At 34.8% G+C, this 21,498-nt stretch overlaps 3 protein-coding genes across 3 annotated transcripts in view; 1 reads left to right on the top strand and 2 right to left on the bottom strand.

The window, feature by feature from the left end:
* Positions 1–16,536, top strand: part of LOC136823927 (uncharacterized) — a 402,896-nt gene extending 386,360 nt beyond the window's left edge. The window contains exon 15 of the transcript XR_010849083.1: positions 16,225–16,536. The gene's annotated coding sequence lies outside the window, so the exon portion shown is untranslated. The remainder of the gene's footprint in view (positions 1–16,224) is intronic.
* LOC136823849 (alpha-actinin-like) lies at positions 393–11,812 on the bottom strand. The gene is made up of 16 exons (XM_067080010.1): positions 11,595–11,812; positions 9,629–9,863; positions 9,108–9,194; positions 8,889–8,976; positions 8,421–8,499; positions 7,202–7,283; positions 6,369–6,454; positions 5,785–5,952; positions 5,450–5,605; positions 4,224–4,300; positions 3,408–4,017; positions 2,877–3,161; positions 2,521–2,643; positions 2,105–2,263; positions 1,647–1,805; positions 393–1,280 (listed from the first exon to the last, which is right to left on the bottom strand). The coding sequence occupies exons 1-16, from the start codon at positions 11,679–11,681 to the stop codon at positions 1,122–1,124; spliced, it is 2,640 nt and encodes an 879-aa protein (XP_066936111.1). The 5' UTR covers positions 11,682–11,812; the 3' UTR covers positions 393–1,121.
* LOC136823941 (ceramide phosphoethanolamine synthase-like) lies at positions 13,969–20,206 on the bottom strand. Its single transcript, XM_067080098.1, has 4 exons — positions 19,347–20,206; positions 19,048–19,170; positions 16,660–16,740; positions 13,969–14,387 (listed from the first exon to the last, which is right to left on the bottom strand). The coding sequence occupies exons 1-4, from the start codon at positions 20,172–20,174 to the stop codon at positions 14,358–14,360; spliced, it is 1,062 nt and encodes a 353-aa protein (XP_066936199.1). The 5' UTR covers positions 20,175–20,206; the 3' UTR covers positions 13,969–14,357.
* Between the last annotated feature and the right edge of the window lie 1,292 nt (positions 20,207–21,498).

Raw genomic sequence — 21,498 nt, 5'->3', positions numbered from 1 at the left:
AACTATTTTCAAATTTTGGTTCGCGATTAAAAATCGATAAAGAATACCCGCATAAGAAAAGAGAGCAAACCTTCGAAACTAACACTGCATCAGTTCCAATTATGAGTAACTTCTATAAATTAGTTGATCAAAAGAACTTCGGGAAGAACTAATGACTAGTTGGTTGCTTTCACATTTGACTGGATTCAAAAAGAAGTTTTAATCCAATTATTTTAATTTTATTATTTAATCCTATTTTAATCCTAGTACACAAAGAAACTTCATCCCGTCCCAAAAAAAACTCGGGTACCCCCAGGATATTTCAGCTTGGTCCGTAAGCAAAAAACACAAAACAGAGTATTTATCAGCCCGGTACAAATAAGCAAAAAAACACAGCAACGAAAAACAAGTGATTGACGGATTAAAATAATTTTCTTTTAGTTAAAATATGCATAAGATTCAACAATAAATTTATTAAATTTATTCTTTTTTTCGAGCAAGTTTTTCTAAATTTTTTTCTTTCTATACACAAATCACAGTGTAACAAGCGAACAGGAACACCCTTTTTCAATATTTTCATTTCCCCTTCGAACAAAAATAAATATAAAATGAAAATATGAAAAGAACAATTTCGCTTTCAGAATACCCTGGGATTACGAAAGATAGGATTGTTTCTTTAGAAGAAAGCTGGGCTTTTCAGTTGAGGATTGTAACAGAAAAATACCAACAAGATTTTAAAAACATTTGAAGAAACGAAAAATAAAACGATAACTGAAGATACAAAATAAAGGCCAATCAAATATTACAAATTTTATAATAATCTATTTAAAAAAATTCCCAATCTAAATTTTTATATAAAACACATTTAGAAAAGGATTTTCAATTTTGAACAAAAAGTACGATAGATCAGTCGTATGTTGTGTAACGTTACGTATGGTAGTATGTTTATATCGATATTATTATTATGCCCCCATGTGTAAGAAATTTCTGTTGTCCGTATCATATAGTGTTTGTTATTGTTTAAATGTTAAACAATTTCGGACGCAAACGTGGTCAAGCTGACCATGGACAAACATCGAATCAATGGTGTATGCGGGTGTGTGAAACCATGGAACGTATAAATTATGTTTAGGAACGTCTTCTTATAGATCGCTCTCTCCGTAAAGAGCTGACGAGAAAGATCTGTAGTCTAACGCACCAGGAACAGCGTCTGGACCAGCGTAAGGAGACATTCTAGCGATACAATATTCAGCTTGTTCTCCCGGTAATTCTCTACGTAATTCATCGGCTGTGATGTATGGCTGAAACGGAAGGATGAATATATCAACACCAGTGTTTATTAAAATATAGATAATATCGAGATTTGTCTCGCGTGTCGCAAGGTTTCGTTTGTTGAACTCATGTAATTCGAATTCTCAAGGGACCGAGAATTTTTTTCGAATTACATGGTTTTTCGAATTATAGAAGTTTTCTTGTAAGGTTTTCAAGGCAAATTCTGAGGGGATCACAAAATCTGTTCGAATTAAGTGAGTTTTCGAATTATAGCAGTTCGAATTACACTGTAATTGAAAAACGAAACTTACGCGAAAAAGACATTGACTCTGATGCGTACAAATGGTAAAGGGTTGCGTTTAAAGAAAGTAATAAATTTTAAAACAAATAGTCACCTTATCACCAGCGAGAATTCTAAAGGATTCCATAACCTGATCAGCGGTATCAGTATCAGCCATTTCTCGAGTCATGAAGTCTAAGAAAGCTTGGAAGGTGATGTAACCAGAACCATTAGGATCAACCATTGCGATGATTCGGGCGAACTCGGGACTGTCCTGAAAAAAAAGGAACATATAGAGAAGGTTAGCTTTGTTTAAAGGATGAAATTAAGGCATACCGTATTTTGTCAGATAAGCACAGCAGCAATCTTTAAAATTTTGAAGATTTTAGTTGCAGTCCTCTTAAGAGGGCGAATCGGATAAGAGGAAACACAGTAGTTTTGTCTTGGTTAGCTTAAAGTTTTCTTGAAATGAGAACGCTCATGGTATAATGTGAAATTGTTCACAGATTTTCACATATAAAGAAAAGTCTCGATGTCATGATAATGGTAATCTATATGTCATGAGATACATACTTTTTCTTCGATTTCCATGCTGTGTCCCAAACTGACCAAACATTGTTTGAATTCTTTGTAGTCCAGTTGGTTGTTCTTGTTCTTGTCGAAGTGGTTAAAGGATGTCCTCAATTCTTTCATTTGTTCTTCACTGATGCCGATCGAATCTCTCATCAAGATCTGTAATGTGAAACATAGAATTTCAGTCATAAAAAAAGTCTGCACAAGTTGAGCCGGTTTTAAACCAATTCAATAAATGGACTCACAGGCAATCTGTTGTCTTTAAGGGGAAGACAAACAGCTGCAAATAAGATAAATTAGATAACTTAAGAATAGCAAAGAGCTGCCCTTTAAAGATAAGCCTAAAAAGTAAGTAAAAAGTGCTAAAGTGCTTTAGTTAATAAATTTTTCGACTTTTCTAGTGGTGTGTTATTTACCTGGTTTTCGACTTCGTTGATGTTTCTCGTGATTCCGGTCAACAATTGTTCGAATCGGATACGTAACACTTCCATAGAGTATGGAGTATGTGGGTTCTCGAAGATCATGGCCTCTTGCACATCCTGAACAAACATTTAAATGAAATTTATTTCAATCAGTTTTAAAGATCAACTCTAGACAAAATTATGCATTATATGTTGTTTGAGGAAAGTCTTGTAATATCAAGTATTTATTCTGATTTATTGCACAATACATTTCGCATCAAAATAAGAATCAAGAATAATCTAGTAGGATACATTACACCCTGTATCAAGCGAAAAAGGTATGTATCAGAGATAAAAGGCGGTCTTCTTACGTGGTTAATCTTGTCTAACTCCATAAAGTGATCTTTGAATCCGTGGATTTCTTCGTTCAAGCTCTGTAATTCTTTGAGTTGGTTTTCTAAGGTTCCACTGGCATTCATACCGATATCAACAAGACGTTTAGAACGTTGGTTGACCCATTCACCGACTTGGTTAGCCATTTGCGCGAATTGTACTCGGAGACGTTCGTTGTTTTGTTGACGGGCCGTTTCACTGGACAATTTTTGATCCCTCTCTGGGATGAGGTTGAGAATTTCTCCCCATTTAGCTTGCAAGTCCTACGAAAAGAAAATAAGTTTAAAGAGTGTTAAAGTAAATCTTGATAACACCAGCAAAACCAATAGCCGGGATGGCAAGCAACAAATTATTTCCACCGTTCTTCCTTTGATTAATAGAGTAATACTGGCTCGATAGCTTATGGAGATCTGTCTTTTAACTGATGTGACAAAAAGAGAACTTATCGTGGTCTTTTGTGTATACGAAGAAACGTCTAAAAACTAGCTCAACGAAGTAGTAATACTTACTTCAGCTTTAGTGTTAGTGTAGGGATTGGTTTGATTGCTCATAGCTTCAATAGCTTGTTGTAATCCCATAATGGACTCGAATTCTTCTTGAGCAGCCGGCATGTTCGCTTTAAATTGTTCTTGAGCGTCTTTCAAGTCTTGGACCTCTTCAAGAGAGTGGACGTTGAACATGTCCATTAAGTCTTCTTTAGCTCCATCCATCCAGTTACTGAATGGCGATGCTTTCTTGGCGTATTCTAACCATAAGTTATCTAATCGTTCGGCGATTTCAATAGCAGCTGCAAGGTTTTGACTTCTCTGCGTTGTAAGGTCACCAAGGTTATCCCAACCATCGCAAACCTTTTTGCAACGGGCGTTGATTTCATCAACTTTACTATATCCTAAAGTGTTTAATTCTTGTGCAATAGCGACAATTTGTTCGACACGGTCTTGTTGTGCGGCTAAATCTGATTCGAAAGCTTCGTGTCGTTTTCGTTGAGCTAAGAGGGTGGCGAGAGGAGCTCCGGTAATATCATCTTTGGTCAAATAATCGTCTTGGCCGTGAGCCCAAGCTTCGTGTGTATCACATTTCAACTTGAATTTCTGTGCAAGATGATCCAATCTCTCGAGTCTAGTGGAGAAAATTAAATATTAATTAAAAGATCAGCGTTTGAAAGTTATATCTTCATCCAAATATCAAAGTCGTTTGTACATCAAATTTGATCAAAATTATTCCTTTCCGTTTCGTATTGGTCATTTTTGACATCACCCCTGAGACGGTAGAAATTTGTTGAACATTGAAAGGAAAACAAAAGAAATAGGGCTTTAATGACTTACTTTCTAAGTTGACTGAGGATCCAATCTTGGAAGTCTTTCTCAGCTTGTTCCAAATCTTTCCAGGCTTTATCAATATCCTGAAGATCAGAAGAAGGTTCAGGAATAGTCATGATAGAGTCTTTCAAAGAATAACATCAAAATGTTAACTTCAAAAGCAAGTGAAATATAACTTTTACTGATAAGAGTTCGAGCACCACACGTGAAACCTTTTTCACAATTATGACATTAATCGTATTCTAAAGGTGCTTATTATAAAGTATTAAAACTTTTGAAACCCTGAGAAGAAAATTTAGCACTTCTTTAACACATTCATAAGCTATTTAAATGAAGAAAATATAAATAGTCGAACGTGCGCAACGCACTGGGCTCAACTTCAGTGGCTTCAAATTATTCATAGGCCCAATTGTAGACCCCCAGATATTCACCCAAGGAACAAGTGTGCCAAATTTCAGCCAAATCCAACCATTTTTGAGGCCTGTAGGCTCTGCTCTAAAGTTTTAGCCTCGTTTTGGCGGAAAACTCGTCCCCAGGCCCCAAAAATCAAGATTTTTGAAAAATGAAAAAAAACACTTCCAGATATTTACCCAAGGAAGAAGTGTGCCAAATTTCAGCTAAATACGACAATTTTTGAAGTTTCCAGGCTGCCCCAAAGTTTTAGCCTCGTTTTGATGAAAAACTTGTCCCCAGGCCCCAAAAATCAAGATTTTTGAAAAATGAAAAAAACACCTCCAGATATTCACCCAAGGAACAAGTGTGCCAAATTTCAGCTAAATATGACTATTTTTGAAGTCTCCAGGCTGCCCCAAAGTTTTAGCCTCGTTTTGGCGAAAAACTCGTCCCCAGGCCCCAAAAATCAAAATTTTCAAAAAATGAAAAAAACACCCCCAGATATTTACCCAAGGAACAAGTGTGCCAAATTTCAGCTAAATATGGACATTTTTGAAGTCTCCAGGCTGCCCCAAAGTTTTAGCCTCGTTTTGCGAAAAACTCGTCCCCAGGCCTCAAAAATCAAAATTTTCAAAAAATGAAAAAAACACCCCCAGATATTCACCCAAGGAACAAGTGTGCCAAATTTCAGCCAAATCCAAGCATTTTTGAAGTCTCCAGGCTGCCCTAAAGTTTTTGTGACAGACAGACACACACACACACACACACACACACAGACAGACAGACATTGTCAGATTGTAGCTCAACTGAAGTTGAGAAAAGCACATCAAGGGACTTACAGAGATCATTTTGCCTTCAGCTGGCATGTACACTGGTCTGTTACTTAATCGAAGTTTTGTTTGAAGAGTGTTGAAGAGATTTTCAAGTCGTGACTTGTCATCTACTTTAGGTGGTTTTTCTTTTCCTTTGTAGTTTCTGAAGTCGTTCAGTTTTTCCTAAAAAAGAAGAATAGCATTTAAAAATCTAGCACTGAGGAGATCCTTGTCTAAAACAATACTGTTTAACTTTCAGAAGAAATATCACTTTTTGTGAGTTTATCTTTTAACAATTATTCCTTAGAAAAAATGACATAGTAGAAGCTGTATATCAGACTATATTGTTGGTTGATATTTACCTGCATATTAGCCAGTGAATTGTCTGTGGTTCTGTCTTCAAATTCTGGAATCTTTTTGTTGATCCAGTCCAAAAGGTCAGAGGCCAAGTTTTCGTAATCTTCCATGGCTTTTTCATTACCTTGGTTGACATTGAGTGCTTTCAAGATTCTCTTTGCTGCAGTTTCAGCCTAATATTTTGAAAAAAACATAAAATTATGGAGGCATAATAGAGACAAATATGTTGCATTATATATGTTGAACAGTGTCGTAGGAAGCATTTTCATATTGGGGGGCTGAAGTTTAGTGACACCGCGAGGGCCAACGATGGTTTGGCCCGAGGGGAAAAATTTTGAAAATTTGAGCTCTAGATTCCTTAAAAATACACTCAAAACATGCACATAAAAGACAATTATGACAAATTAAAAAAGAAAAAATTAGCATTTTGCAAAATAACCATTTTTGAAAAAAATATTGGGGGAGGGCATAGCCCCCCCTTGCCCCCCCCCCAGTTGCTACGGCACTGTTCAAAGAGAAACGAAGGTAAAGAAAATTAGTTTGGTCTAGTGATATAGAGTGCAAAAATCTTTAATAACTGTTAACTTACTTGTTGAGAGCTTGAAAAGGCATGGTAGTAGCAAGACACGTAGGTCATGACAGCACGTTCATCGGGTTTGACTTGATTAACCATGTCTACAGGAAAACAAATAATTTGACTTTAGAACTTTGCATTGGCATGATAGTTATTTAGTGCATTGATCTTCAAAATAGAGAGCAGTTAAATGGTTGCAGACATATAATATCATGGCAGGGTCAAAAACCTTGTCAAAAAGCAGTTACTACACATAGTGTTGTAAAAATTGGTTGATTGGACAAAAAAGTACAAGAAAAAAGAAAGTTTGAATTTAATCAATATGGCTCAATGGAATAAAAAAGTTACTTTTAGAACATGCGCAATTGCTGAAAACAACTGACCTATTATAAATTCCTATCTTAAAATTGGAAATAGTAATAGCATTTGCGTGATTACAAGCTTTTTTTAATTATTAGACACATTAATTTTGAAAAATAGAAAGTCTTGGAAGGGTTTAATAAAATCTTCAGTCAGGTAACTTTGACACCGAATGATCATTTTTAATGACTTAAACAAAAATACTGTTTATCATATCATGCAATCATTCTTCTGTTTAATCTGATAGGTCGATTTTCAATGTGTTTGAGCAGTTTCTGAAAGTAACTATTTTATTCAAATGAGCATAACTTTTGATCTAATGAACCAAATTTAATAGAGAACCTATCAAAATTTAAGTTATATTTTTTTTTAAATTGATTAGAACTAGAGAAAATTTAACTCAAAAAGAGAATTTTTTTTACTTTGCACCTAGTAGGATATTGTGGTTTGTCAAAGTGTCAGTATTAACATGATTTGATAATTTATACCTTCTGCATCCAACATTTTTGGGATATCCAAATGTTTCTCAGCAACATCGAAAGCATAGTTGAGATTGTACATAGGATCATCCTGAAATTCAATAGTAAATTCAATAGTTTTGTTCCGTTTAGGGACTCAACTTTGTGTCTTGTGTATTTAGTTTTACTTTATTCTAAGAGGTTTTACTAACTTTGTTTTACATAACACGACACTTTACTGATGTTATTCCAAAAATGTTTTTATACCTTGATCAGATACTGGGAACCCGGTACTTTAGAGGGTTGAAAGGTAATTAGCATTGAAGTGCAAAGTCAAATTTTTTAAATTGATAAAAAATCTTGAAAATTCTTGATAAAAGGTGTAAAAGTGGGTCCATAGAACTAAATTTGGCTTGTTTTAGTTAATAGCAGCTTTTGATTGCCAGCCTAAGTGGGAGAGATAAGTTATAGAACAATCTAAAGAGCTATAGTTCTTAACAGAAAAAGTTCAATTGTAGAAAAAAAGTTCGTTTTGGAATGATCAAAAGGAATTTTTTTTGTGATCAATAAGATAAGCATTTGTTTTGGTTTAGGGTTTCTATTCTAGATTGATCACAAGAGGTGAAAATACCAATTCTTTTTTATTATTTTAGTATCTGATTTCAGTATTTTGTTTTTGGAGGCCTGATGTGTAATTTGATATACTTATGAAATATTTATCAAGTTGATGTTGCAATATTCATTTCTTTCATGAATAAGGGACCTTAGCATAGAATTATAGTTTTCCCTTTTGTGACACTTTTCATTGTTGACAGAATGGCTCCATCATAATTCAATTGCTATGTTTATGATTTTACTGACACTAGGTTTGCATCGAATATAGCCATAGTCTCTCAATAATTTATAGCAACAGACACCAACTCAGGGTTGATGAAAAGAGCTTTGAATTACTTTTTTAAAGTGGAAGAAATCACTATAAAAAAGGAAAAAGCTCATTCAAATTGCTGTATAATTGAGGTCAATTATATTTTTCATTGACATCATCCAAATTTATTTTTATTGATCAATCAGCTGTTTTCTCTTCTCGACATTAAGATACATGCACTGATAAAAGCCTAAGTTTAAATTTCCTTGAATTAATTTGAAGAAAACGTAAATGCAAACCATGACAAGGAAAAGTTGAATTCTTTTCTGAAAAAATATTAATTTTAAGATAGATCTTTTTAATCAACAGAAAAAGCAAATTTACCTTAGACAATTTATCATAGTCAATGAGTTCTGGTCTGTGGCGATGAATTAGTGCACAGAAGGCAAGACCATCTTTGAAACTAAAGATAAAAGAAACGAGAACTGAAAGAAATTCTATCAGGAATAAACATATTCATCATCAAAGCTGTCCATTTCCTGTAGAGATGCCAATTTAGGAAGGACAAGCCTTTGTATCCTATCTAATATTTCCTGTTTATAATTCAAATTGAAAGATCATTTTCTTTAACCACTCTTTCTTTGTAAGTAGAATATTAGTGTCGGAGAGATTAAGGAGAAAAATAACAAATTAGAAAACAGTTTTAAGTGAACTAGTCCCTGAAAATGTTTATGTCTATTACTCACTGTTAACACACTAGTGTCTCAACAAACATATTTCTTATTTATCTTGTATATAGACCAGATTAAACATATCAAAAGGAAGAGAACAAAAAATGTAGATTGTTTTTACCTCATATGGAAATTCTGAACATTAACATTCTTGTATGGAGCTGTTTTTCTTTGACACCATAACAGCAAGCCCTCCTTTGCAGAAAACTCTATAATCATGAAGAAAAATGTACTATGAAAGTCTGGTGCCAAGTCTTTTTGTAATATTCTTACATTATGACTAAAATTCAAAATAATTTGACAATTTTCTAAATTTTGGAAAATTTAAGTATTTCCTTACCATCAACTGTAATATCTTGGATGGCAAACCGTAAGATAATGGTCCAGATCATACCAAGTGTCATTTTGAGGTTTCCATCAACAATTTCTGAAAATAATAAAAAAAGTTATGTTAAATTGACCCATAAATGAAGTTCAGGCCATTTTTCATTCCCTTTTAGTGTCTGGTTATCAGATGCTGCCCCTCCTGAAATCATTATTCTTTGGTAAAAACAGACAAAAGATTGAAAACTTCAAACTGACTTGAAAAATATTTCAGGCTGACATTATATGTTTATGTTATGCTTAAGAAATCTGAAAATCTGAGCCTTCATGTGCATAAGTGTTATGCTTATAAAAGAAAATGTATGTACCTGTCGATTTAATATATATAGTTAAAGTGTGAGGATACAGGAGAATTTCCCACTTAAAAACACACAAGAAAAAGTGCCACCATTGGTCACTGTCCTGCCTTTAATTCATCAAAACCAATGCAGTCTTTCAGCATATGGAAACAGTTAGGTTTTTCAAAGATAGCATTACCTTCAGCACCAACTCCAACAAGTTTTACACCTTTGGAAACAATGAAGTCCAGGGCTTTATTAACATTTGAAACAAGATGGAAACGTAATCGTCCCTTCTCAGGCTTTGGAAGCCTATCTCCTGAGATAACCTCAAGAAGCAACATAAGTTTGAGTCCATCTCTGAAATCTTCTGTAATTTCTTCTATTTGTACATTGACTTTTCGTAAATGAGAGTTACACCAAGCAGTGAATGTCTAAAATATAATTAAAACATCAGAATATTGATAACTGAAATTTAACACCAAAGAGCAAAAACTGTTTAAGATATTCTGCATTTTTAGTAAAATTTCTTTCACTGAGGTATGAAATCTTTATTTTATCTTAAGATAAATAGTCACCTGATTAAAATGTAAGTGATATAAATTGAAGGGAACTTTTACTGAACTTAAAGGGGTAACTTTCATTACTACTGTAAAATCGGGTAGTTTGCATCAGTTGAGGCTAACATGCAAGGCCCACAAATGAATGACCTGGCTCGTCATTCTAGATTTCAACATTCTTAAATGGTTGAGTAGAGCTGAAAGCAAAGCTGCGTATTTCTTACACTGTTACATTTGTTTTGAAATTTAGCTGTTTTGTTTTTATTAGCTTAATTAGAAATTTTTCTTTATAAGTGAAATTTATCATTCCTTTCTATGAGTATACCAAATCATGTTGTAATCATGTTGAATTTTTAGTGCTTCTTCGGGCAATTGATCTTGCATCTCAAATGATACAGCCTACTTTTTCCATTGCCTTTTGATTCTTTTATTATGCTTAATAAATTTGCTTTAAAAAAAGATTTTTCGAAGCAAAACATGACAAGTGGGAAGCTATAATACACCTTATCGGAAATTCCACAAAAACAATTGCGCTAAAATGGATCCGTTGAAATTGGGAGGTAAACATAAATGGTAGCGAGAGTAGCGACGGTATGGCTTGCAATCCATGGAGTACGCTCGCGTAGTACGGCCCAGCTTCAACACTACATTTCCGTCACGTAAATATACTACATGAATTCTATGCCTGTATAAAAGATCCCGCGCAAAACAAGAACTCATTTGCTTATATCTGGCTTGTTTATGTTCCTAAAAATACACTGAATTTGAAAAAAAACAAAAAAAAACAAAGCTTTCAAGATGCTAGCAGAAGCTATTGGAAAGAGAAAAACAACAACTTCGGTGGTTCTTCAGTTGATTTGGAGGCTCTATTGACATCAACATTTTGGGTGTTTTGTAGGGCTTTTTGCCTGAAAACCGCAATATCGAGCTTTGTTTACCTCCCAAAAAGTGTTGCGTAGCAACAACGCGAGGAGGTGGAATTTCCGATAAGGTGTATTGATTAACCAATTCTAAATTTGAAAATAATTATTTCAACTTGAGCCTTTGTTTGATTTCTTTGTTCTTGAAATTTCTGTCTTTTATTTTCAAAAAAAGTGCTGTCGAATTATTCTGCAAGGCAACACAGAATTCAAATGTTACAAAGCTTCAAGTCATTACCATAAGTTTATCTAACCCCTTCCTCCAGCCTGAAACCTACTCAAGAGAAAGGAATAATAGGAAGGCCGGGGTAGTTTCAATCAGCTAATCCAACCCATTTATTATCCCTAACTTTTCATCTCTAAAGACAGGTTGCGAAATTAGAGAAGGAACATCTATATCAGACCATATTACTGTACTTAGTATATCTTTCTCCAAATTCAAATCACCGCAATTGCGAAGCAGCCGCAACAGGCCGCAAGAATGACTAAATACTAAGTCATCTTTGAAAACATGGATCTTTCATTTGATACCAAAAAACAAATGTCAAGCTTAATTTTCTGAGACAATTCCAAGTTAATATGTGAAGTTCATCATGAGTGCTTTTGTGAAAACAGTAGACACAGCAGTGGTTCTTCGAGTGAAATATAAATCAGCACACGAATGTGATGATAAAACTTTGCTAACCTTTTTTTGTTGTCTTTCCCAGGCGGGATCGAGTAAACCTTTTTCTTCCTCCCCATAAAAATATCCATAGTGTTCTTCATCTGCCATGACTGATGATGTTTTACTTTACTGGCCAAGTGTTTTTTTCTAAATGAAAATCAAATCTACTTATCAACGACAATCAAAAGTCCAGTGACTAGAAGAGGCGAGGTGATTTCTACTACGCCAACAACAGCGACGGCGCAGCCCACAAAGATAATCACGTGATATTGACAAAAAACAAGATGGCAGAACGATTCAATGTGGGTACAAAAACAATTACGGAAATCGTGACGGAAAAAAACCCCGATAAAATCTCCTTTCTTCGCGTGCCGTTCGCTGGGCGTTCGCTGCAACAACGTCACTTCTCGTCAAGTAGATATCATGCCAGCTAAAAAAGAATTATTTACGTAAAAATAATCACGTAATACATTGAATACGCCAAATCATGATGTAAAACTCTATTGCAAATTAATTTGTCAAATCAAAAAAAATTAGCACCTGCTGTCGATCGACAGCATGTAAAATGGAACAAAAAATCTTTACACAATTTATTACGCGTCTTAATGCGATTTTGAGAAACAAGAGTTTTAACATACTCTCAAAAACTCTAAGCTTAATTACTTTACATATTTCAAACATAACTAAAAATCACGCATTATTGGATGAAAATAAATCAAGCCACTAATTATTCATCTACCACAGACACTGTCTTGCTGTTTTCTTTGAATGCTGTGAATGTTGCAAATAGCCAAAATGAGCGCACAAGCAAGTTCGAAATAATAACTCAAAAAATGCATATTATTTTGAAGATAATTTAAAGATTTAATTAAAAGTTTCCACTTTTTTCTTCTTTATTCAAAAGAAGCGACATCCGTATAAAAACAATTTCGATGTGCGTGGCACAACGCAAGCTTCGGAAATTTCCTTATTTGGTCAATCTCGTCAAGCCGACGTCAAAAGTATAATTTCCCGAATATGGTTTTCGAAAAGATCACCAAAGAGGAAAGAAATAGAATTTCCGAAACTCATTTACTCCTCCCACTTGTTACAAGACATTAATTCTAATACGTAATGCCAAATTGTTTTGATGTACTGTATATGTGTATGTAAAGTGACAAAACTCAAACTTCAATTGAAGTGCTTTGGCTAGGGGCTTGTAAGAATGAAAAGTTTGAGACCCTTTGCATCATTCAAAACAAGGAACCTCTTTCTGAGTATGGAATATTGGGAGTGAGAACAGGAGGCGAAGATCGGTCAGAAAGATTTCAAAACATTTTAATTAAGGTGTGTAAAAAGCAGTGTAGCGGATTTAAAAATGTTTAAAACTGGATTTTTCTGATACCTTTCTCACAATAGTTCCTTGTGCCCAATAGGATCAGGTATAAAAGACGATAATTGCCAAGTGATTCTGTTTTTGTTATATTAAGTTTTGCTCTTGGAATTTAAAGCATTTTCTCTTACTAATATACTTCAAGTTTAATACAATTAAAAATATGTTTAATACTACAAAACACATACAAGTGAGAGAAAAAATATAATCGAGAAAAATTGATAAAAATTATTGTGGACGAAAATGTGTAAGTTAGAGTGAACACAACGCTCATATTAACCCTCCAATTATGTACCCTCATTGAATCCGAATTTTCATGAAAAATGTTGGTATAAATGAGAAGGGAGTGTTAAGTTGGGACTGTTTCGTAACACATTATCTAGAGTTATTTCAGATTTTGGCTTGATAAATCACCTTCAATTTATCACGAAAGATAAAAAGAGAAAGATAAAAAATCAAAACATTAAAATAAATTCTAAACCAATCCCACAGACATGACGTAATATTTCAAATCGTGATGAAGGAGAGCAAGGGATGGAGTTTTTATAAGATTAATTACTCATTAGACCTTATGGTTTGTGGAGAAAATTCAAAACCCTAAGAGAGAACAAAAGAAAGATAGAATCACATCAATTTTAGTAGAAACGCATAGATAGAATTTGAAATGACAATAAATGACAAGTTTGTCGTAAGATTACGTAGGCTAGATGAGTAATCATTTACAATGCTGGACAAAAGGTTTGTAGACTTCTGCAATATTTGCAAAATACTTCAATATCGATCAAAAACAAGTTCCCAAGAGGCTCTGGGTGCTTTCCAAACCCATTCAAAGCTGTTCAAAGTCTTTGAAAGTCACCCACTGCAGTCTAACCGCAAGGGCAAACCACAAGGGCTTGATTAACTGGCTTACACCAGTATCAAAACGCTGATTTTTTGCTTGTGGTTCCCTCAAAAGCAATTCAAAAGCAATGCAACGACTTCAAAAGTGTTTTTCTTAACTTCCATCCCCTTTCAGACACATTGAAGAGTCATTTTGCTCTATTTCTCATCATTTTTCACTGAAATTTCATTTGTCTACAACCTTTTGTCCGGCATTGTAATTAGAATCGTATTCAGGCTAACGAAGATAATATAATAGTGTATGGATAATGGTCGTTATAGACAGCTATGGCGACACAGGACAGCAACAATGTAGATATTTGCTTATCTGTTCTTTATTATTTTTAGCAGCATCCAATTATTAATTGTCGTTAATCAACACCAAACATCATTTCGGTATATGTACACGGAATTCTTTTGCATCTTGCCTCGAATACAAATATGACATCACGATGAGGTTCTGGAAATGATGACGTCATGATTTGATTCGTGGACGATGAGATGTGGTGAAAGGATTTTGCATCATTGATTTTTTAGTGAGATACACCAAGTAGATAACGCATCTGAAAATAAAAAACGAATTAATATCGTCATTGATGTCCTACATAAAAAATCAGAAATGAATTAACACACCAATGTACCCTCTGGAATAAAAAGAGACCAAAAAAGCAGCTCTTGGTCTTCAGACATTCCTACTGAACATCTTATGTCACTGACCCGGTGAGACCCTAATCCACTGAAAAAAACGCCCAAATAGTCCGTCAGAACGCCCAATAATCAGTCAGAAAAATACTCTTAAAACCCATTGGAAAATTATTCTGAGCTCTCATTCCCACTAAGAATGTCAACAAAATTGTAAATGCTAGCCCATTTAAAACAAGGAATTTTATGACCATTACTCAACTCCGAGGGTAATCAGATAAGAATTGCCAGCGGGTTAAGAGTTATTCTAAAACTTCCAGGGGATGAAGGACTGATTTAAGTTTGTCCACCCTCATTTCAAGGTATGAGAAAGGAAATGAGGAAGCATTTTCCTAGGATTTCGGAAATCTTGCCTAGTTTCCAGGGGCTATCCACAGGTCTTCAAGAATTTTCTCTTGGCTTGAATTGAAAAGGTTCGTCCCTGATCGATCAAGCCAAATAATGGATAAAGTACACCTATTTTTATCTTGGCTTAAAGCAATATCATAAAACCCTGTAGAACTGTAAAACACAATAGAGCTAAAGGGCTTCAGATAAATAAATGCAAAGTTAGAAGTCAAAACATGATAAAATACATTGTATATATAAAGAGGTCTTTTTAAGAGATTGGATCTCATCAAATAATAAGCCGATCATGAATGGTTTAATCTTTCTGTATGACCACTTAAAGTTCCGTGGATTAACGTCTCAAAGGGAAGTTTTACCCCGTCCACTGTTTAGAAAAGAAATGAAAGTTTATTTTTTCTGAACCGCACAATAATAACGAAAGATAAACAGTTTGAGAATAGAAATGTTTGAGCGACTTTAATCACCTTTTATCATTTATTCTTTCCCAAAGAGGAGGGATGAAAAATGCTTTCTCTAAGTGTAAACCAAGCTATGAAGTGAACAGTGTTCTGAGGTTTTTTCACTTAAAGGTTTTATTTTTACATAAATGTTCCCGTTTCATATCAGACACATATTTCATATTAGGACAGTGTCTCCCTTTTTTTTATTTTATGCTATGTTATATTATAAGTGAAATGAAAGGATAGAAAAGACAAATCAATAAAACAACAGACGAGGTCTACAAGTCTGTGGTAGTAGACAACAACAAGTAAAAGCCCGTAGGGCTGGAGGCGAATCTCTAAGTTGCGCGGTCTTGAGCAGCCCGCGTCGTTTTTATACAAATTCAAGATTAAAAGTAAATTTTATTGCTAGATTAAAAAAATATACCACTCGAAAACAAAGAAACCGCTAAATTCTGCTAAATTCAATCCGTCGTAAAAAATACGACGTATATTCTAAAAGGAGAAAGGAGAAAGATTCGCTTCTAGCCATTCGGGCTTCGTTCGTAGACATCCGCTTATAAAGCATCTCGAGTATGGCGTGCAGACCTTCATTGAAAAGTGTGTCTTAACGCACTCGGTAACGACGCTGACGTAAAACAAACAAAACAGATTTTCGTACTATTTTATAGATAAGTGCGGAAAACCATTTATTTACCTCGAAATAGACTCACATTATCACTGATTCACATCTGAAACTACTCAAAATTCACAGGAGCGGTTTCGCTGCCACACTTTTTTAACGATAAGTAACACCAAACGCCTTAAAAAGCAGGGTTTTTATAGGGGGACTTTGACGAGAAAAGTAGGTTTTGGTCATCTTTCAGATTTTAAAAAGTTGCGTCAACAAGGGCTGCCTGTATATATACAGGACTCGGAATTCGAAAAAACGTCCGTCTTTCGTATGTACCTCCTTATTCACTTGATGAGGATTTATCAGTAAGACGAATTAAAACACCTTACTTAGAACACCTTACCCTGTTTCACCCATTGTAAACCATATGAATAAATGTGCTGTTCCATTAAAAAAAGATTCTTAGAAATATGTGGATACCCCCTGGAAAATGGCAAAATTTGCAAAAGAAGCCTTGGAAAAATTATTTTCATACCTTAAAAGTAAGGGTGGACGAACTAAAATGAGTCTTTTACCCCTAGAAATTTTAGAATAAAGTTTTACCTCCTGGAAGAATTAAAAAATACTCATTTAGACACCCTGAAAAATTCTTTTCCGATTACCCCCTGGAAATGTTCGTCCACCTCTCTGTATGAACATAACATAGAATGGCCCAATAGATAGTTTTCTTACCTGCATGAGGTGGATTTGACAAATCATGGACACAATAATGACGTTAGGAATGGTAAAGTACAGATTGAACCTCAACCAGGCCTGAATAAAAAGATAAAAACTCAAGTATAAAAGTCTACACTTGCTGCTAACATTATCATAAACGCTGGAGGTGTTATTGTCTACGAATTATCAGCCCAGGGCCCACGCCACCGGGGGGGGGGACCAGGGGGCCATGACCCCCAACTTTTTTGCAAAGTGAAAATTTTTGGTTGCACCTCCTTAGACTCTATTTTCATTGACATCTTTCAATTTCATGACGTGGACCCTCCAACCTGCTCTGTTTTCCAAGATACCGGAAAGAAAACTCTTTTATGAATAAGCCAAACAAAGCCAGAGTTTGAGAATGGATATAGTCACACCTTAAAATAAAAACTTTATGAAAATTTTATGCTAGAAATCTCTATAATATATCAGTACATAGCCAAACTGAAGGTGCACTGAATAATAGTATCAGAGATCGTCAAACTAAGAGCAAAGCAATGGGACATCATAAATTAACTTGATTAACGGGTCAAGATTTGGACGTCATCAGAGGATTGCTCGAAGGTTCCAGAGAAATATTTCCTTTGGAATATACAGAATAAGACATTGTGAAATAATTTTCATCAAAAACATATGAAAAATGATGATTAAGATTCATAAATGTTGGGAAAGAATAGTCGAACCTGGAAGAAAAACAATGACAAACTGACTGCTTTTTAGGTTAAGGAAGGCCTACACTGACGAGGGCGAATATTTTCAAATAAGCGCCTTTCATTTTTGAACAAGAAAAAAAATATTTCCAGTTGGCATGGAAACGTTAATCTATTTGACCTTCACAAATTTAACTTTCGAAAATTATATCGAGCAACGAGATGATTTCTTACTGATATAAATCTTTAATGTTTTCAAGAAAACTTTATGCCTTTATGTACTATGTTTTTTTAAATCTTACTATGTGTAACGCAAGATGGTAGCTGAGCTGCTACTTCTCAAATTTTGCCAGGGGTTGATTCGAGTATGAAAGAAGGATTTCGTGCAGTTTTAAGACAAAAAATCTTATTGCCTTTCGAAAAAGTAGCCGATGATACGTTTTGGTTTTTATTTTATGTTTAAAATTTCATTTAAAGCTAAACCGGCGTTTGCGACGAGGGGAACCGTCTAGTTAATTTGTCTAAAATTGTTTTATCAGACGATATTTGAAAAACCAACCTATACCTAGTCTAGAGCTAGACTACTAATTAACATCAGTTTTACTCAAAAGCTTCTTTTACAGTAGTAGAAAAAACCTACCTAGAAGTTTGTCTACTTTTCGAGTGTTTGAATTAACTATTCCAACTTCCCGCACGGCTTTTTTTCTTCTTTTTTACTTTGAGGCAGGATTGCTCCTACGTTTTGTGTTAAAAGAATAGTGGTCTGGAAATCGAGACTAAGAACCTTTACCTGAACGTGATTTTGTTCGCAAAATTTGGGAACATTTTGAAAGGAAGGAGATAAGCTTTATGTAATGTTAAATTCCCAGGATATAAAGGCGATGACAGTATGACAGATCTGTTTGGATTTAAAAAATGACATGTGTTGTCATGAAACATTCTCAAAATTAAGCGTCAAGGTTGGCTATTTAAGGTCTAAAGGTCACAGATCTGTAAAGCCCGAAGGAATAGATTTGCGGCTTTTATCAAAAAGTGAAGCCTAGGTTTGGAAGGATTTCCTACCAAAGTCACGTGACTAAAATATGCAATTTCACCGGTTTGAGAGATGTGAAATAGCGTTTGCCGCCTACTTTTTTTGATCTCGCGCTCCGAAAACAATTAAAATACTAGATCCTATCCATCGGCACGAAATTTAAAAAGTCAAATTTTTGCTTCACTTTTTTTTGCTGGAGAAAGCTTAAAGTTGCCTATCTAGCCCTTCGGGCTTTACAGATATCTGTGCTAAAGGTATCAAAATCTGATCACAATTACATCCTATGAGAAAAAGAAAGTAATTTCCTACTATCCTAGGATAGGGAAATCACTGCGCTTAACCGGCTTTGCCAACTCCTGCTCGCGACACACACAGAGCCGATGGTGTATAGTTACTATACTCGAACGACTCGAGAGGACAGTGCGTCCTCGCATGGTCGAACCTGACAAGTATTAGCAACCACACCACAGAGTCAGGCATATCTTCCCATACTCTTGTATAAGAACATGGTACCCAATTCCCCTCATATGGCATTGGTTGACCTGGGCGAAGGTTTATTCACTTGCCAAGTGAATCACAGCACCAAGTGGGAATCGAACCCCTCTTCTACTACTCCAATACAATTATATCTATACCCTTTAAAACCTTTTCGGCAAGAGCACTTCAAAATAGGAACCTTACCCAGATTTTGCCAAAGAAGAGTGCGATCAATGTGTAGTGCATGAAGGCATCAGCACTCATGATCTTCCACAACCAAAGTGAAAACCACGTGCTTCCATACCCCAATACTTCTTCTTGTTTCATCTACAAGTGAAAAAAGAAGAAACATTTAATAATTTGTTCACTTCATCAGCAACCTGAGGTGAAAATAGCTCAAAAATTAAAACATGTGAATCGAATTTGTTTAACTAGAATAGCACCGAATTACTATAAGTGCCAACTAAAAAAGTCAATATAAAGGTTCACGTGGGAATGCTTACTGGTGAAATATCCGGTCGTTTTTGAGCGAGCAATTCATGATAACCATGATTGAAATGATCCCATAATGCACTGCGAACAATAACTGTCAGCGTGAAAAAGAAAATTGTCAAATTTACAGTCTGTCTAGAGTAACGTTTTAATCCATAACCTTCCTCCAATTTTTCATTTTCACTGCAAGACTCGTCAGCTGAAAGTAAGCGTTCTCCACTTTCTGCATCATAATTTCGGTATTTGTTCTTCAATTTTGGTAAAATTTCTGGGTTTTTGATAGGGAGATGTTTGTTGAGTCTATAAATTGTTCCAATCATAATGAATAATCCACCGATAGTATCAGCCATTCCATCAATCATATATCCATAGGTCCCCCATCCAGACAAGTAGTCAGTGCTTTTAGACTTTGCTCTGTAAATAACTCCATCTAATGTATCAAGCATGTTTCTGATGAAATAAATAACAGCTCCTGCACGACGGTGTGAGAAAGACGAACTGGCAATGAGACGACCAGCAATTATAGCCAAACTGAAATGTAGAGCAGTGATGGCGTTTGGTGTGACTCCAGGGATTTGTGACAGGTGGAAATTTCGCTCCATCCACTCACAAAAAGGTAAATATAAATGATGTGCAAAATGGTCTTGCATACGTAACTTGATTGTCTTTTTTTCAAGAGCACTCCCATTTCGTAAATGCATGCTCAAGTGATTCTGTTCTGAACTCATCTCACCAAAAAATGCCAAATCACTCCAAATGAAATATGTCATGAGAGCAAAGAAGCCATAGAAACCCCAATTGGAGCGCTTCACTGGTGGTGTATCTATTTTACCTTTCATTTTTCTATTTTTCTCCTGTTTTGATGGAAATCCTATGGCAAAAAAAAATTTGAAAATTGTTCGTAGAATTTTTATAGGTAAAAATTGAATTTAACTAAAGTACATAGCTTACTTAAAGTTTTGTGTTTCTGCACTTGTTCAAATGTACAAATAAAATGATCTAAAAAGTCTGCTTATAAAAACTGCTACACAAGAATGAGATGAATAAGTAGAATGTAGAAATAATCAACTCTTCAAACAACATCAGTCTCGACACATGAAGAAATTGATAACACGAGGAAAACACAAAATATTCCTCCTCAAAAAGAAATTCCATTTAAGGCCCCATTACACCTAAGAATATAAAGGAAGAATAATGTGAAATTTACTGCACACCTGACACTTGTGAGCAATTTTATTAAATTCTCCTGTGTAATCAGTTGAAAGAATAGTAAAAAGAATTCGCTGAAAAATTATCTCCCTAATCTCAGTTTCTATTGTTTAATTAATTTCATAATTTTCTATTCCTTTGGAGGTGTCCAAAGGAATGGAAAATTATGAAGAATATTCAACAATAGCAGCCTATTGAAAGTGGGGATTAGTGTGGAATTTTGGCTATTGTGTAGACTGTGCAAACAAACTTTACAAAGGATTTTCCCTCTCGAAAGTTGGGGGGGTTTCGAAAAAAGGGAAAAATATCGAATTAAAGAACTTCCGTTTTGCCTTTTGCAATAAAATTAATCTGATAAAATTTTTACATTCTTTCGTGTAATTTTACGGCAGAATTTACAAAAATTAACAGATGGCAAATTTGGAAAAACTTTGAGATTTTCCATTTTTGAATATTTTTACGTGTATCTAGAACAAGAATTTACGAATCGTAACAGCTGCAGAGATATATTCTTCCCCCTTATTCTTAGGTGTAATGGGGCCTTTACATAAAAGGACACAAAGCAAATAAAACCGCTTAAATATGAATGAAGGTGGAAGGGGGGAAAGGGTGAAAGTTTTCGTTTTTGCTCCTTTATATAACAGGTGGAAAACCATTCGAATTAACAATTATTTGTTATCATCATACATCAAACTTGAAAAATCCTTCATTTTCATTCATTTTCAATATAATACCTTTTTTATCATTACTCAACTGACTTCTTAAGAATAGCTATTTTGGCAATGAAAAATACCATCTTTCCTTTCTGAAAACAAAAAAGCAAGGTGTTATGATACTGTGACAGTCTCATTTCGAGGCAGTTTCTAATGGTAATAATAGGGTCTTTTCACACAATGCATTACTTCAATCATTTATTGAACTTTTTGGTTTTTAGGAGGGGTGTTAAATCTAAGG

This window comes from Clytia hemisphaerica, unplaced genomic scaffold (genome assembly GCF_902728285.1).
Source record: "Clytia hemisphaerica strain Z4C2 unplaced genomic scaffold, Clytia hemisphaerica genome assembly, whole genome shotgun sequence".
In the NCBI taxonomy this organism is placed as follows: domain Eukaryota; kingdom Metazoa; phylum Cnidaria; class Hydrozoa; order Leptothecata; family Clytiidae; genus Clytia; species Clytia hemisphaerica.
This window is presented reverse-complemented; position numbering and strand designations above follow the sequence as displayed.

Coding starts and splice junctions, on each gene's coding strand:
- LOC136823849 (XM_067080010.1), bottom strand. CDS start 11,681: ATGGCAGATGAAGAACACTATGGATATTTTTATGGGGAGGAAGAAAAA. Junction 8,500..8,888: donor GTTCAGAATTTCCATATGAG/GTAAAAACAATC, acceptor TTTTATCTTTAG/TTTCAAAGATGGTCTTGCCT. Junction 6,455..7,201: donor AAAAATGTTGGATGCAGAAG/GTATAAATTATC, acceptor GTTTTCCTGTAG/ACATGGTTAATCAAGTCAAA.
- LOC136823941 (XM_067080098.1), bottom strand. CDS start 20,174: ATGAAAGGTAAAATAGATACACCACCAGTGAAGCGCTCCAATTGGGGT. Junction 19,171..19,346: donor AACGACCGGATATTTCACCA/GTAAGCATTCCC, acceptor TTTCACTTGTAG/ATGAAACAAGAAGAAGTATT. Junction 16,741..19,047: donor TCTTCTTTGGCAAAATCTGG/GTAAGGTTCCTA, acceptor CTTTTTATTCAG/GCCTGGTTGAGGTTCAATCT.